Genomic DNA, 18,302 nt, shown 5'->3' with positions numbered 1-18,302 from the left:
AAAAGTGTGAAGGGCAAAAATTCTGATTATTTGCTGTGCAACACCTGCTCTGAGCAATCAATTTAACTGTGTACATTAAATAACAGACCAGTAATTTCAGTAATCTTGCAAATGTTCCATGCAGCAGACCAAGATCCTCAGCAACACCACCTGAACATCCTCAGCCTGCTCATTAAAATGTAAGGATTTCCCCAACAGAATGCACGCCCAAGATTTACTGCAGCTGAAAACAAATAAATCCAGCCTGAATCAAAATGGAAAGTGGAATGTGATTTGTAAAAATGATCCCACTCCCTTCAGGGCAGAATTAGGGATTGCAGAGAGCAATCAGCCAGTTTGCCTTTGGACACTGACTCCTCTTGTCCCATTGAGAGATTTTAGTTTGAAACAAGATCTCAAACACAATTAGAAGATATGAAACACAATGGGAACAAGATGTTTCTCCATAACTTTAATTTTTACTTTCTTAATTTACTTACTTAATTTTTAATTTTTAATTTCCCCAAACCAGCTGCAGCAGGAAATCCCACACTGGAAAATAGGAGAACAAACTGATATTCCCCAATTTACAGGATGAAAAACCAAAGCAGATCACATTCTTACTTAGGAAAAGCAGACCTCAAGTGTCCAAAAAAATGTATTATAGTGATCTAAACAATCTTACCCTCCTTCCCATCAACAGGTTTGGATATTTCCATATCAAAGCTCTCCTGCAGCTGCTGGCCTCTGAAGCGGTTGAGATGCTCCTGCTCTATTAAATTACTTTCCTCCTCTTCCAGAGGTTGCCAAGTCCCATCAATAAACCACTGCCCACGCATGACAGGGATCTTTTCAGACTCTAAAAAAATAAAAATACAAAAAAAAGAGGGTTTTTTAAAGCAAGAAATCACAAACTGAGAGCAGGAAATGGAGTGTAATCTGCAAACCTGAGCTAATGAGGTTTCCCAGCTGTGTGTGAGGATGTAAGAGATGGACAGAAAAACAGAATTCCAGAATGTTCTAGCTTGGAAGAGGCCTTAAAATGGATACAGTGCCACCCCTGCCATGGCAGGGACACCTTCCACTACCCCAGGTTGCTCAAAGCCCCGTCCCACCTGGCCTTGGACACTTCCAGGGCACTTCCAACAACCCAAATTACACATCAATTAGCATAAATGGGGGTATTTAAAAATGCAAGTTGTTTGTTTTTAATTAAAATCAGTGTTTTACTGAGGGCTGGTTTTGGTTACTGCTGTTCTCGTTTCAGTTTCAGTTCTCCAAACGAGCAAAGTGGGGGCTCAGCATTTGCTGTGCACGTGGCAGAAGAGAAATCTCTTTAAAAAAATATAACTTGGTGCTTATTCTATATCAAACTGTGCTGCATTGTTACCCACATTTACCACAGGGAGCAAAAATTCCCCACTTATAACCAGGACAGTGACACCCATTGTAACTCAGCTTTGAGTCCCTCCTCCTACATCTGGAAAATCAAGGAGAAATTCAGTGACCCACAAGCCTCAAAAATCCCAAATCCAGGTTTTTATGGCATTAACACAGATTTGGGTCTGCTGAGAGCACAGAGCAGTGGGACCAGTGACCTCCAGTGCACACAGGGAGTGTACATGTATATATATATATATATAAAAATATATAAATATACATATATATATAAATATACATATAAAAATATATATATAAATATATATATTTATATATACACATATATGTATGTATATAAATAGATATTTTATAAATATATTCGATATTATATTATTATTAAATATATATGTGTATATATTTAATATATATACACATATTTAATAATACTAAATAAATATTTAATATTTATACATATATATGTATAAATATGTATATATTTATATACATATACACACATATGTTAATATATACACACATATACATTTATATATAAAATATATATAAAATATATGTACATTTCTACTTATATATACATATATATGTATATATGTGTATATATGTGTATATGTATATATATGTATGTATATATGTGTATATATATATGTATATATGTGTGTATATATGTATGTATATATATATATATATACACATACATATATACGTTTGTATAGACTGACTCAGCCAAAACCAAATATCCTGTGTGTGCTACACTGACCACAATGATTTAGCTCTACAAAGCAAATAAGAACTCAACCACAAAAAAAGGCTTAAGGAAAAAAAAACCAAAAGAGAAGAAGGGGAAAAAGCAGGCTTCACTGCTCCAAGATCTGCTCTGACCTGGAACAGGGTAGGAAAAAAGCTGGTAAGGACAAATTGGAAAAGAAACAATAGATGCAAACACACAGTAAAGGAAATTCAGGTGCAAATTAAACATGAAACAATGGATTTCAGAGTGACTGAGCACAGGAGGGATCTCTCTGATCTCTCAGCAGAGCTGGATGGGGTGACCCAGGCACGGGCAGTGATTTTTGGTCTGGTCCCAAAGCTCTGTGAGCACAAGCCCAGGTCCCAAAAGCTCCAGGTTCTGTGCTGCCTCCAGTACAGACACACCACAGGTGCTGGCTGTGCCCAAAGTCACTTCCACACCAACTGTGCCAGGTGAGAACGTGCCAGAGAACTGCAAACAGCTCCAAAATTCACTCAGAACCTCGCAACTCCTCCGAATTTTTCATCCCTCAGACCACTGAATCAAAAGGAAAATCACCTGGAAATCATCTCCCCATGGGGCAAGGAAATTTCAAATTAATTTCGAGGAAATGAATCCTTGAAAATATCAGAGAAACCAAAGTTCTGAGTGGCTGTAAAATGCCCAAGTCAGCAGTGCCTGCAAGTTGCACAGAAAATTCAGTATTTCATGAAAATTTAGATTAATTTTGGATCATCCCATCAATGCAGGGTGAAAGATGAATATTTATTTTTCATGAACTGAAAGTTAACCACACCAGTCTCTTTCCTCAACCTTTGCTGTATTCCCAGACATTTTACACCTGTCAGAAATCCACATTTCTCAGTGCACACAGATCCAGCCAGGCTGCCCTGCCAAACAAAGCTCTGTCTGTAGGAAGAAATGAAATGGGAGGGGAAATAAAGGCTCCCATTGTGGCTGCAGCAGTGACAGGGCTCTGTCAGATGTTAATCCTCACTGGGAAAATCTGGGAGCAATTCCTTAATTCTTGACTAAGCAGCCTGATGAGGCTCCATTCACTGAATCCACAGGCAGAAATAGGTTGTTTTTTTTTTTTTAAATAATAATCATATGAATAATATTTTGTACTCCAAACTAAGTGAATACAAGACACCTCTCTTTCAGTTTTGAAGGGCTTCACGTTTTTCACATGGGAATTTCCACCTACAGATTGCTAAAATTCGAACCATCAAGTATTAAAGTAAATATTTTCAGGCTCTTTTTGCCTGAGAGAAATTTTCCCAGAGTGGTTCCTTACAAGAGCAGTCCAGAGCACTCAACAGCAGCTCTCAAACAGAGCTTGAGCCCTTCCCAGAAAGGCTCAGCCAGGAAAAAACTGTTTGAAATTAGAAAAATTTTCACATGAAATCTCTGCAGAACACTTGAGTTTGGGAATAAATTAATATATCTGGCTCTGGAAAGGGTGTTCATATGCAAATATAAATTATTTTTAGATGCAAAGACAATTAAGGAGGTTTAAAAAACAGAGTGAGGGCAGTTCTGTTTTCCAGCTCTGTGGGATTTTGGGGGGAACAAGGAATTGCCTTTTTTTTTTCGTTTTTCCCATTCTCTCCTTTAAGCAGTTGCACACTCTCAGAGCAGCCAAAGCAGCCTGAACCACAAACTGCTTTTATTTCCCATCACAAGCTGGGGGGGCAGGTGTGAACCCTGAGCTACAGGAAAACCTCAAGGGAAAACCACCTGGAAGGGGAGGAGGAAGCCAGAAATGACAATTCCTGCCACCAGCAGCACAGTTTGGCTCTCAGAAACCTGAACACAGAGCCCTGCAGAAATGAGAGCATCAAATCTGGGATCACAGCACACAAAACCACATTTTTGGAGCCAGGCTGGGAGAGAGCTGGGAATGTTCACCTGGAGAAGAGAAAATCCAGGGAGAGCTCAGAGCCCCTGGCAGGGGCTCCAGGAGAGCTGGAGAGGGACTGGGGACAAGGGATGGAGGGACAGGAGCCAGGGAATGGCTTCAAACTAAAAGAGGAGAGATTAGGAGGGAATATTGGGGAGAAATGAGGGTGGGGAGGCTGCCCCTGGATCCCTGGAGGTGCCCAAGGCCAGGTTGGATGGGAATTGGAGCTCCCTGGGATGGTGGAAGGTGTCCCTGCCATGGCAGGGCTGGAACTGGATGGGATTTCAGGTGTCTCCAACCCAAACCATCCCAAGACTCTCTGACAACCTCCAATTCTAGGACAACTTGTTGAGAGATTGAACTAGAAACAAATTTCAACAAGTTTCAAAATAATGGCCTTGCAAAAAGACCAGAGAATTAGAATTTAGAGAATTAGAACTGTGGAAGATTCATTGTAGGAGGACCACATGGGATAAGAAGTAGTAACAACATTGTGGAGCAAAAGCTAATAGGCTAAAAAACATTTATAAGGTATTGTAACCAAGAAATAAGTGAGCTTTTGACAAAACAGCTTCAAGTTTCACATCTCTTGTGTTTCACTACTCATAAAGTCTAATAACAGAATAAAATCTTTTAAAACACCTCTCAGTTACCCCATCTCTGTAAAAGCTGAGAAAATTAACAACAACCAAATTTCTAAAGGTCACCAGCTCCAAAAGCAAGTGAGACTTCAGTTAATGAAGACAGGGAAGTGCTGGTATCACTGGCAATTCCATGGAATACTCTGGATGGGGTGGGGAAATAATTTCACACAAAAGATTTTTCAGTGAAATCTGTGACACTGGCAAAGAGGCTCCTAACCACAGCTCCTCTGGTTAACCCTGCACGGGGGCTGTCACTGAAAACCCCCAGGTTTAGGCCAGAAGACTCAATGCAAACTCATGGCAGTGAAGAGCATTACAAAGGGATGGACCAGAATTGCCATCTCAGCACCCAATTTCACCAATTTTTTTAGCCCTCACTTATCCACCTTCAATAAATTCATTCATGTCTTGCACACTCAGATATTTCACAAAGCTTCAGCTAAACTCTTTGTTACTTTTGTTTTATGGAAGAGTTAAAGACACTGGAATTACATCATGTTGTAATTTAATTTATTTTTTGTCAATACAGAATTCCAAGTCTATAAAATGAAGTGTTATTTATCCTTATCCCTCCAATCTCAATCCCTAGGAAAGGATTTGCCTTGATTTCTTTACTGCCTTAAGTCTTACACCATATAATCTGCACCTGGCAGTGCTTCAGACTGAAAGATATCAGCATATTTAACTGGTTATACACTTCCATGGTTTATTTATAAAAGAATTTCTAAATAAATCTGAATGGTGGAGATTTAAAGCAGATGAAAACCACTTAATTTTAATTAGTCACACGTATTTTACCACTTCTAGAGGAAATCAGTTTAAGAGATTTACTCTGCAACAAAAGATTTATTTATTTTTGCACAAATGGGTCTTTTTTTTCCTCCTGAAAATCCAAAGAATAAAAGAATACAAGTGCTGTAATTAATGGTGTGATAAGAACATGAGTGATTTGCATTATGATAATCACTAAAACCCTCTGAATAACAAGAATTATGTTAAATAAAAACTGTAGGCAACACAGAAACGACTGCATGTGTGTGTAGTGTATGTGTATAACCCAGCTACTCACATCTAATATAAATTGGAATAAAAACCTGGCTAATCCATCATAATGAAGTCATAACTGAGCAGAATTTGCCTTAATTTCCCTTCTAACACATCAATTCCATCATTCATTTCCTGCCAACGCATTGCTGGACAGGGCATAGCCTTAAATTTCAATTTTGCACAGCTCAAAGGAGCCTTTTTCAGCCTGCCATGATTCAGGAGCACAAAACTGTGACAGAAGTGAGATAATTCAGTTCAGAGATAAGAACTCACTGCTGGCCAAGCCCAGGCACTCCTGGCACTCTGCAGCCATCAGCCCCAAGACACTTATGATGATTTACCCACAAATGAGATCTAAAAGGTTAATAGAATATTCAGAGGCTCAGAAGTTTAAATTAAAGCTGGTGCTTTGCTCAAATTGACAACTCCCAGCTCTCCAAGCCCCAAACCAAGAAGTGAGGCAAGAAACACAAGCTTATAAAACACCACCAGGTTGAGAAGTTTTGCAGTGTAGTAATTTCAGATTGCTGCTTTTTGGTGCTGTAACATTTCCTTAAGTTTCATTTCCTTCTTACTACAGTGACAAACAATAATATCTGCACAAGCTGAAGGCAACTTGGAGGCTGAAAATGTGACATCTAAAAATGAAAGTTGGTTAAATAATGAAGTGCTCATACATTTACCAAGGACCTGGCCTGAAACACTTCTAGAGATGGGGCACCCACACTTCTCTAGGCAACCTGTGGCAGTGCCTAAATAAATAAACAAATACATAAAAATATATTCCAGAATAATACCAAGGGTGCTGTTAGAGAATTTTTTAAAAGTTGGTTATCCATTCCTATTATATCAAGCCTAAAATCATGTTCTGGGTTATTTCATCAGGAACTTTAGGGACAGGACAAAGAGATAAGAGTTCAAACAGAAAGGAACTGGAATTTAGGTTAGATATGTACAAGAAATTCTTGTCTGTGAGGATGGTGATGTTGTAAAACAGCCCCAAACTAAAACTGCATTATTTCATGTTCACTACCTAACATAACACACTTAAACTTTTTCTTTTTTTTTAAAAAAAACCTTAACATTGCACACCTTTCCAGCTCTCCTCCACTTTATTTCAGAACACAGCAGGTGACTGACTCTTAAATAAATGGAACCATTTGTTTGCTGCCAGCCTGGTGACCTCCCTTTGTCCAACCACAACCACGTGTGACCTGTCCTGCTCTGCCAGAAGGAAAAGTCCTGCAGAGGAGTTCAAGGGTGAAACCTCAGGAAGCTTCAGAGGGACACAGAGCCTGAGCTGAACAGAGATTTCACTCACTGAGCAGTAAAAAATCATCATTTTGCTGGTTCATCCAGTAACTCCCAGTTGTTCCATTGAAGCAATTTGTAAATCCCAAGTGCAAATTACATTTGAGTTTCAGTCCCACTGGCACAGGTGGGATTTTCCTTCCAGAGCAGCTCAACCTGTGAGCCTCAGTGTCTGCTCCACTGCTGGATCCCAGAGCCAGGAATTGATGTTTTTTCTCTGCTGCAAACATGGAACTGCCTCTGATTTACCAAGACTGCATGAAGTATTCCAGCAACAGCCTAAAAGTGTTTTCCCTGAACTGTTTTTAATTGCTTCACACTATGAATCCAGCAATGAAAAGCTGCTCTGTGGGGCTGGTTCCAGTCAAACACAGAAGGAACCCCACAAAAAGTCATCAATGTGCTCCAAGTCATCAACTGCAAATCATCCCAAAACACAGAATCACAGAATGCTTTGGGTTGGGAGGGAAACCCAAGATCATTTTGTTCCACCCCCTGCCATGGCAGGGACCCTTCCACTACCCCAGGGTGCTCCCAGCCCTGTCCAGCCTGGCCTGGGACACTTCCAGGGATCCAGGGGCAGCCACAGCTGCTCTGGCAATTCCATCCCAGCCAGGAATTCCCAATTCCCAATCTCCCACCCATCCCTGCCCTCTGGCACTGGGAGCCATTCCCTGGCTCCTGTCCCTCCATCCCTTGTCCCCAGTCCCTCTCCAGCTCTCCTGGAGCCCCTTCAGGCCCTGCCAGGGGCTCTGAGCTCTCCCTGGAGCCTTCTCCTCTCCAGGATGAACATTCCCAGCTCTCCCAGCCTGGCTCCAGGACATAATTTTGTCAGGAAGGATTTTCCTGCTTTAAGGTAACAGTTTAATTACCATATCCACAATTGCTCTTTCCACAGACCTGATCCTGATGGTCCAAGCCAAAATCCTAAAGCTCACTTTACAGGCCATGTCAAGCAGGAAGAACTCATTAAAAAACCCCTTAGACTGTCAAAACATGAAATGGGCTGCAGTTTTAAACTTAAAATTGTATTTTTATTGAATTCTTATCCATTAAAACAGTTCCCTAAACTTCAATCCTATTGCTCTGAAGCACTTCCACCACTGGCATTTGCTGCTGGAACCACTGAGTTTGTCCTTTATCAGCTTTTTACCCCCCAGGGCCACCTGCATTTTTTAAAAACCACAAAAGAACAACTCCTGAGCCACATGACCAACACATGAGCACCTCCCAAAAGTGAGTGTGTGCTCCCAGCCCATCCCCAAAAAGCCAGGGGGTTTTGCACAATCCTACCCTCACACTCTGAGTGTGCTCTCCTGAAAACCCTGCTGTGCTCCCCAGTTCCACCAGCACACTTGGAACAAGAGGTTCCTGGAATATCTTCCAAAATAAAGAACAGCAAGATTGTCTCAGTGCACACCTCAGACCTGCCACTAATGAACAAGATGACAGCAAAGGTTATTATGCCCTTGGATGGCTTCAACTTCTCCCTTCTCCACCACAGGGATTCTTTTTTTTCTGTGCTCTCCTCCTGTATTCACTTCCTCCATCTTCTCTAAGCCAACTCCAGAATTCCCTAGCCCTTCATCCCCATGTTGAAATTTTCCTTCATTTTCAACCCCTGTAGGGTGTCCCCTTCCAGAAAACCAGTAGGATTTTCACAGAAACCTAGAATGGTTTTGTTTGGGAGGGACCTTGAAGACCTCCCCCGCCACGTCAGGGACACTTCCACTGTCCCAGGTGGCTCCAAGCCCTGTCCAGCCTGGCCTGGGACACTTCCAGGGGCAGCCACAGCTTCTCTGGGCAACACTTTTAGTTTCTTTCATTGTAAATTTCACTGCCTGGGATCCCACTTGAACCTCGTGTTTATGTGTTCACTAATCCTGCTATTTACATTTATTATCTGTGGAGTTTCTCCTCCCCAGCCCCTCACACAGATCCCACCACACCAGTGACCTTTTCTCAAACCAATCCCTCACCCTCACTGTTTTCAACCTTACAGATTCTCTGAGAACTGCTCCTGCTTATTTTAATTTCTTGCTCCTGCTTATTTTAATTTCTTGCCCTTTTGCAGATTTTTTTCCACCTAGGCCTTCTGCTCACTAACTGGCACAGCTCTCACACATCCCTGTGCTCCTCCAAGAGCTCTGGACAAGGTGTTGGTTGGTGCTTTCAGTGTTGTTTTTCCCTAAAAGAGCATCACACACACAAAAATTCACCTGTCACTGGTCCTTAATTCAACTCTGTCACCTCCAATTCAATCCCACCCTATTCCTTTGATCTCAGCACTGCCCAACCCATTTTGAGGCCTGAATGAAGTCAGAGCAGAACTCCTCATCCTTCTCATGCCACAAACATTTCCTGCTGCCACAGTTACAGCAGAAAACACCCCTCTCACCCACAGTTTGGAATCCAAATGTTCCCTACACCTCTGCCTTCATCCTTGTGGACCAAATCCAGCAGGAGAAGTGCTGGACCACATCAAAGGACAAGCACAACTTCCCAAGCCATGTCCTTCCTTAGCTACTCTGCTGTAGCTGAATCATCCATTGGAAATTATTTTGGTCCCATTTAAAGGAGAAAGACAACAGATTAATTTTGATTAAATATGCTTAAATAAAACATAAAAGCTGAGCTCAGGGAAGAAACTTGACCTCAGAGACACATCCCCAGTGCTGCCACCTCAACCCTGGCCTAGTGAAAGCATCTCAAAAGTCTCAAGCTCTCTCTGCTGAGAGGCCACAAAAAAACCCTGAAAATACACACAAACAAATGTGATTTAATACATGGAACTCTGCAAATCTGAAAGTTATTTCATCTAGGTGTGTTAGGTCACAGGATCCCAAAGTGGTTTGGGTTGGAAAGAACCTAAAATCCCATCCCTGCCATGGCAGGGACACCTTCCACTATGCCAGGGTGCTCCAAAGCCTGTCCAGCCTGGCCTGGAACACTTCCAGGCCTTTTGGTCAGGAAGGAATTGGCCAAAAATTAAGCTACAAGATGTTTTTGAAATGATGGCACAGTAAAAACAGCACAAAAAAGAACCCAGAAAGATTTTGAGTAGTGAAAGCAACATTTCACCTTTACAAAGTGAACTGTCAGTGTTTTATTTGCCAAAGGATTACACATCTAGAGATAAAAAAAAAGCCATAAAATTCTATTCAGGACTTCAGCCTTCAATCAAAAGGTTTTTTATAGAATGGAAATTGTTATCAACCAAGTTCAAAGACCGTCCAACACACAAAACCCAACGTTCTAAGTGTGCTGTAAAATGACAAAAAACACTGCTAAAACAAGACTAAACCAAATAAAGTCACAAACAATGATAAACTCTTGATTTCATTCCCTTAATTTTCATCTTGATCAAGAAGGCAGCTAAAATGGTTTTTTAAAGCAGCCCAAATCCAGTCTGAGCAGAAAAATCTTAATTTTAAGACCCAGTGGTCCACTCTCTATTCACAGGTATTTCCAGATTAAAGTCAGTAAAATATCTATTATATCAGTACATCTTCACTCAGGGATGGTTCTACTAAACAAATTTGTTTTTAAATACAAAAATAGGCTTTTTACTTAATAGACTTAGCAACTGTTAGGTAGGAAAATAATATACATTACAAAAGCAAACAAAAAAATTCCAACCTTACCAAACCTTTGTCTTGGAGAGGAATAATTTAAATAAATACAGGCAACTTTACAAAGTACCCATTTCAAAAAGCCTGGAAAAAGCAAATACCTGACAGAACAAGGGTTGCATGGGACAAACCCACATGCCAGAAAACAGGAGAGAGTCACCCAAAAATTCACAGACCATGGATTTAACATACTCACAAAGGACTTTGAAAACTCCACTGACTAACTCCACAGCAAAATGGTTGTAAAGCAGCCCTCTTCAACTGGGAGGGCTGAAAAGGGCTGGATAATTGAAGATTTAAACAGAAGACCCTTGTATAAAATATCACTCTCTTCATCTCCACAGAAAACAAAAAACAGCCCTGCTCCAAATTACTGACTTATCTGAAAGCCTACATTAATAATTTTCATCCTCTTGAACCATTTTTACTGGTTCTACAGCACTAATTAAATAAATCCCAGAGGTCACAAGGTAAGGATGAAATTCTCAGTAATTAATCTGCTCAAATTGTAACTCAGGCTGGTATTCCTCATGTTACCAACGAATCCTGCAGCCAGCTTAAAATGCAGATATAAAAATAAATATTCCAGCACATGCCAAGCTATAACCAACATTTCCCTGGTGCTGTGATGCCCCAGGAACTGCCAGATGAGGAACCAACTGCTCAGTGTGGTGGCTGTGAGAGAGTCCAGCACACACAGGAAAAAGGGCAAAAAAACAAAGAGAAAAGCTTTTGACCTTTGCTCTGAGCTGAACTATGAATCAGCAAAACCAGCCAGTAGTTTCTGTACTCTCCAACAGGCACCTCAGCACATTTTAAGGCAGTTGTACTCATCATACCTCATGCCTGTGTGGTCAGAGAGGAGAATTCTCCTGCCTTACTCACAGCTGGTTTGACACATCCACGTCAGGGCAGCAGCCACCCTTTGGATCCAGAATTACACACATGCTACCAAAGGGGAATAATATGGGAATTATGGCTCCAGCAAGGCCTTCAAAGGCACAGGTAAGACTGAATCCTGAGATCTGACCTTGCTGTTTTCTCAGATCTGCATGCAGCAGTCAGGAAAAATGGGAGAAAGGCACTCACAGGGAACAGAGGCAAGGAAATGTGCAGTGAGAAAGTTAAACCAGAAGACACCAGAAGCCCCTTGAAAGACCAAAAGTTGATCTCAGCCTTGCAAAGGACTGGACCTGCTAATAAGAAAAGGCTTGAGCACTCCCCTTAATCAGCTTTCTGAGGGCTAGAAATCATCCCCGGCATTAGTCTGCTCAGGCCCAGGAGTTTATTCCTCCCTGCCTCTGGTGCTAACCTCTGGGAATCTCTCCTTCCCAGCACCAGAAATCGTCTCTGCACAGCCCATGCTGTCATCTGAAACATCTGCTCCTCAGGCTTAATGAGACTGAATCAGCTTCCAAAATGGACAAGGCACGGTGTCAAGAAATTAAACCTTTAAGCTGCTGACGAGTGCAGCCTCTTGCTCCCATTACCAGGAGCAATCCTGCCTCACCTGACAGCTCTGCTCACTCCTTCCCCTCTCTCCAGGGGCACAGTTACAGCAGATTCCTCCTCCCCTGGCTGCCGTGCATCTTCTCTTCCCAGGAACCGTGTGGCAGCTGCAGCCAGTGCCAACAGCAAGGGGCTTCAGCATGGTGACAGGGAGAAGCAGCTCCAGTTTCTGCTCAAGAAGCTGTGCCCAGGCTCCTCTAAGTCAGAATTTGTGTGGGCTGAGAGCTCTGCTCACTCCTGGGGCTCAGTGTCTGTCTGCTGGGGTGATGATGATTTGAAAGACAAATTGTCCCACAAGTGAACTGTATTGTCATTTATGGAGCTCCCTCCTGTAGAGAGGCTGATAAATCAAGAGGGAAAACAACAGAAAGCCCTGGTTTTCATCTCTGAAACAGCTCTGCTGTTCCCCTGAGACCCTCACTTGAGTCTCAAGATGAGAGAAACCTGCCTGCCCCTCTGCCAAGCCCATGCCAGGACATGCTCAGCTCCTCTGCAGCTCACTCTACTCCACCACATCCCCCTTGTCCTTGAGGGAATGCAGTTGGAAAGCAAATCCTCGGGACCAGCAGGTGAGCACAGCTTGTCACCCTCAGGAAAACAGGGGTTCCCTTGTCCAGCAAGACCCCTGAGCCCTTCCCACCAGGGGAAAACTGCAGGGAAATGGGGTCTCTGCCCCCCTTTCACTGCTGCTCCACAAGGACACACAAATGCAAGGGGAAGGGTGGCACAGGGGGTGTGTTCCCACCTCGTTTTAAAGTTGAGGGGGTGAAAGAAATTTCCCTTTATTGGAAGGGTAGGAATTAAGGATTATGTGTGTATGAGATGCCTGTTGCAATTCCTCCAAGAGAAAGGAGGAGAAATCCCACTTCATGCCTCCTCCCAGAGGGCAGGTGATGAGAAAGGACATAGAAAGCACAAGATCATCATTTCCCTAGTGCAGAGGACAAGGGTCACACAGGGACAGCCCTTGCCTCCACCATTCCTCACTGAAGATGAGGGATCAAAGACACATCTGTGGGGAGGAGGGAGTGAACAAACAACTGATGTTTCCACTCTGCTCCTTCTGAAGGAAAGATGTGCAGGGAGGGAACTGGGAGAGTGCTGAAGGCAAATATCCACCCTCACTCACCCTCTGCTTGGGAAAACCAGAGCATGAGAAGGTTCTCTGCCACCTTCCCTCCCACTTTCTTCCACACATGCCAAGAACCGAGCAGATGCCCAGACCTCCCTTTTCCAAGTCTCTGGTGCCAGGTGTGCATGCCCCAGATCGTGTCCTTCATGTTTGTGCGCAGGGGGAGCTGAGAAGGGGGAAGATGCTCAGTTCCCCGTGCTGCTGGAATGGCTGATGAGCTCGGAACACCCTGAGAGGGGGGTACCGCTCATCCTCGGGGAGGGGGATGGCTCAGAGTCCCCTCTCTCAGGGATGCCCAAGTCTTTTCCCTCACAAGTGTCCCCGAGCCTCGGAAGGGGAATTCCCACTCCCTCCTCGCTGAGGGACCTGCTGGAGATGAGCACCGCGAGTCTTCTCTCCCTGGATAATTTACCCTAAATCCCTTATACAGGAACACACCGGCAGCGAGCGCGGCCGGGGCACCAAAGGCCACCCGGTGTCTCACCCGGTGTGTCACCCGGTGTGTCACCCGCTGTCCCCGCGGCGGGGTCACCCCGCGCAGGCTCCGTGCTCACGGGGGATGCCCAGAATCCCTCCTGGGGACCACGGGGCACCACGACCGCCCTCCCTCCGCCTCCCCGCGGCCGGCACGGCGGCACTCACGGTTCCAATAGACGGGGTAGCTCTCGGCGCTGGCCACGTCCACCTCGTAGAGCCCGCTCCTCACGCACACCGGCTCCACGGCCGCCGGCTCTCCCGCGCCGCCGCCGCCGCCGCCGCTGCCGCCCAGGGCGCGGAAGGCCAGCTCGATGCGCAGCGAGTCGTAGCCGATGAAGGGCTTCCAGGTCTTGCGGTCCTCGCGGTAGAACCAGCGCACCTCCTCGGCGCCCAGCTCCCGCACCACCTCATAGCGGGGCCGGCCGCCGCCCGGCCGCCGCCTCTCGGGCAGCGCGGTGGCCGCCAGCGAGAAGCCGCTGCCGCCGCTGTCGCTGCTGCCCAGCCCCGCGCCCTCGCCCTCGCTGCCCTCGCCGCCCGTGCCCGTCGAGTACCGCAGCGACGCGCCGGACTCGGCCGAGTCGAAGTCTCCGGCGGCGGCCTCGTCGCTGAGGCTGCGCTCCCGCGGCGGCGCCGCCGGCTCGGGGTCGCCCTCGGAGGAGGAGGTGGAGAGCGCGGCGCGGAGCGGCGGCTGCGGGCGGCGGAGCGGGCGGGCGCGGGCAGCCGCCTCCTCCTCCTCCTCCGCCGCTTCCTCCTCCTCGCCGCGGCTCGGCCGCTCGTAACCGCCGCTGCCGAAACCGCCGGCTTGGCCGGGCAGGTGCCGAGCGCCCTGCGGCGAGCCGGGCTCGGGGTAATCCATGCCGCAGCGCGCCCTGCCCGGCGGGGCCGCCTGGCCTCGCCCCGCCCGCCCCCGCTCCCGCCCCGGCTCCGCCCCGCTCCGCTCCCGCTCCGCGCCCCGGCCCGGCCGCGCTGCCGCAGCCGCCGCCGGCTCCGAGCGGGCGGGGGCGGCGCCGCCTCGTCACGCGCGGCGCGACGCGGGCGGGGGCGGAGCGGCGGCGGGGCGGGCACGGAACGGAACGGAACGGAACGGAACGGAACGGGGACACGGCGGGGACAGCGGGAGTAGGCGACACTGCGCGGGACACTGAGAGTGACACGGACAGCAGGGGACACAGAGCGTGTGGGACACAGTGTGGGACACTGCGAGTGTGTGACACGGACAGCGGGTGACACTGAGAGTGTGGGACACGGTGTGGGACACTGAGAGCATGTGACACTGAAACCGTGTGACATGGACAGTATGTGACACTGAGTGTGGGACACGGACAGCGAGTGACACACAGAATGTGGGACAATGTGAGTGTGACGTAGTGTGTGGCACTGAGAGTGTGGGACACAGTGTAGGACAGTGAGAGCGTGTGACACAGAGTGTGTGACATGGACAGCGGGTGACAGTGTGTGGGACAGTGAGAGTGTGTGACACAGACTTGGTGACATGAAGACTGTGGAACATAGTGTGGGACAATGTGAGTGGGACATAGTGTGTGACACTAAGAGTGTGTGACACAGTGTGACACTGAGTGTGACACTGAGTGTGTGACACGGACACATGGCAGGGACACCGAGAGTGTCAGTGAGTGTGGCACACTGAGACCATGTGACACAGAGTGTAACAGTGAGTGTGTGACATAGCACGTGACACTGTGAGATATAGCATGTGACACTGAGAGTGTGACATGGAGTGTGACACTGTGAGTGTGTGACAGAGACAGCATGTGACACCAAGAGTGTGACGCAGCATATGACACTGACTGTGTGACACAGCACGTGACACTGTATGTGACAGAGTGTGACATTGGGAGTGTGTGGCACACACTGCAGGTGACACCGAGTGTGTGTGAACAGTGAGTGTGACAGAGACAGTGTGTGACACTGTGTGACATGCTCAGACACAGTATGTGACACTGAGAGTGTGACAGTGACACTGAGTGTGTGACATAGCATGTAACAAAAAGTGTGACAGAACAGTGTGACAGCATGTGACAGAGATGCCATGTGACATAGCATGTAACATGGCGCATGTGTGACACTGTGTGTGACAGTGTGGCACGGAGTGTGACACTGTGTGACACCCACAAACCAATGTGTAACACTGAGTGTGTGACATCTTCAGACACAGAACGTCACACCATGTGCGTGACATAGCGTGTGACAGACACTGTGACGTGCTCAGAGAGTGTAAAACTGTGTGACACCCTCAGACACAGCCTGTGTCCCTGTCCCTGTGTGACAACCCACAGCCCCATGGGCGATTGAGGAGGGGGGTGAGACACCCCCAAAACTCATCCTGTTGCCTTGTGGGGCTCCTGATACCCCTGAAACTCATCCTGCTGCCTTGTGGGCTCCTGATACCCCTGAAACTCATCCTGCTGCCTTGGGGGGGATATCAAACACCTCCAGCACTCATCCTGATACCCCCAAAACTCATCCTGCTGCCTTGTGGGGCTCCTGATACCCCTGAAACTCATCCTGCTGCCTTTTGGGGTTCCTGACACCCCAGCACTCCTCCTGCTGTCACCCTGCCTAGGAGCACAGGGTCAACAACCTGCAGTCACACTGGTGGGAGAGAAACCCCACTCCTCCAAATTCTCACCATGCCCCCCAAAAGTGAAGGAGGTGGGGTTCACCTGTGCTTGTTTGTGTGTGTGAGAGAGAGAAAGTTGCTTCCACCCCCAATCCACACCTGGTAATCAGTGCAAGGGGGTGTTGAAATGCTTATCTGTGTGATAAAACACCTGGCAGCCCTAAAGGACGAGGGAGGGTTCCCAGGATTTACACCTGTGTGGGACAGCTCCCCACCCCAACACACACCCCACAGCTGATGAGGGGCAGCCATGGATCAGCTCCAGGTGCCCCAGCACCTTTCCCATGGGCTGAGGGCTGGTGTGGGAAGGAGAGACTCCCAGAAACACACCCTGGCTTACTGGGGTGGGGTCACCTGTTGATGAGACACCCCCCACTTTTTGCAACATGCCCAGGAGGGAGGAGGGCAGAGTGATACTGCTGTCTTGGGGACATCTGGATGGGCAGGGAGCTGATAGCTGCACCTCTGTCCCCCCTGGGTGTGCAGTGTCCCTGTGGTATTTTCAGGGACAATTGATGAGGGAAGGAATGATGAATCTGACTCCATGTTCTCAGAAGGCTAATTTATTATTATTTTTATCTATATTATATAAAAGAACACTGTACTAAACTATACAAAAGCATACAGAAAGGATACAGACAGAAGGTTAGAAAGATACTAATGAAAAACTCGTGACTCTCTCTTCAGAGTCTGACACAGCTTGGCCCCAATTGGCCATTGAATCAAAACAATTCACAGCAGAAACCAATGAAACAATTGGTTTAAAACAATTGTAAACATTTGCACCTTTGAACATGTACATATTTACATGGTATGTTTACAATTGTAAACAATTGTAATCATTGTTTACCACCTGTTGGTAAAAAATGTCCAACCACATTCCAAAGCAGCAAAACACAGGAGAAGCAAATCAGATCATTATTGTTTTCATTTTTCTCTGAGGCTTCTCAGCTTCCCAGGAGAAACATCCTGGGCAAAAGGGATTTTTCAGGAAATATGATGGTGACATGTCCACACACACACATCACAGCCAGGCCAGGCTGCTGCTCTGTGCCCATGAGCCAGACACACCCTACAGAACCATGGAATCCTTTAGGATGGAAAAGGCCTCCAAGATGTTGAGTCCCCACCTTGTCACCCAGCCCAGAGCCATGTCCAGACCTTCCTTGGACATTTCCAGGGATGGAGAGACCATTCCAATGCCTGACAAGCCTTTGTGAAGAAATTCCTCCTAATATCCAAACTAAACCTTCTCTGGCACAACTTGAGGCCGTTTCTCCTTGTCTTGTCCCTGTTCCCTGGAGCAGAGCCTGACCCCCTGGCTGTCCCCTCCTGTCAGGAGCTGTGCAGAGCCACAGGGTCCCCCTGAGCCTCCTTTGCTCCAGGCTGAGCCCCTTTCCAGCTCCCTCAGCCTCTCCTGGGGCTCCAGACCCTTCCCCAGCTCCATTCCCTTCTCCAGAGATGATCCAGCCTCTCAATGTCTTGTTCCAAGAGACCCAGAGGTGTCCCCAGGGCTGGAGGTGCCTCAGCAGTGCCAGCACAGGGGACAGGCACTGCCCTGCTCCTGTGGCCACTCTGTGGCTGGTACAATCCAGGTGCCCTTGGCCTCCTTGCCCACCTGGGCACCCTCTGGCTCATGTTCAAGCAGCACCTCCAGATCCTTTTCCAGAGGACAGTTCTCCAGCCTCGAGCAGTCCATGGGGTTGTTGTGACCAACAGCCTGGCAGGGGCTGTAGCTGATTGCACTGATTGTACCCCCAGCCCCACCTTCCCACACCTGCACACCTTTTCTAGGGCAAGAACAGGGGAAAGGGGATGGCTGGAATTCACCTCTGCCTGTGAATCTCCCTGTGCTGGCTTGTGGTGGAAAAGACATAAAAA

The 18,302-nt window shown here is 46.8% G+C and overlaps 1 protein-coding gene across 2 annotated transcripts in view; it reads right to left on the bottom strand.

The window, feature by feature from the left end:
- DDHD1 (DDHD domain containing 1) overlaps window positions 1-14,765 on the bottom strand; it is a 66,787-nt gene extending 52,022 nt beyond the window's left edge. The window contains exons 1-2 of one of the 2 annotated variants that reach the window (XM_054634840.2): window positions 13,946-14,765; window positions 665-838 (exon numbers count right to left, since the gene is read on the bottom strand). In XM_054634840.2, coding sequence (XP_054490815.1) covers window positions 665-838; window positions 13,946-14,636 — 865 coding nt within the window. In that variant the 5' untranslated portion in view covers window positions 14,637-14,765. The remainder of the gene's footprint in view (window positions 1-664; window positions 839-13,945) is intronic. The other variant, XM_077180867.1, reaches the window with a different exon arrangement.
- Between the last annotated feature and the right edge of the window lie 3,537 nt (window positions 14,766-18,302).

This window comes from Agelaius phoeniceus, chromosome 6 (genome assembly GCF_051311805.1).
Source record: "Agelaius phoeniceus isolate bAgePho1 chromosome 6, bAgePho1.hap1, whole genome shotgun sequence".
Classification (NCBI taxonomy): domain Eukaryota; kingdom Metazoa; phylum Chordata; class Aves; order Passeriformes; family Icteridae; genus Agelaius; species Agelaius phoeniceus.
Note: the sequence above shows the minus strand (reverse complement) of the source record. Positions and strands in the feature narration are given on the sequence as shown.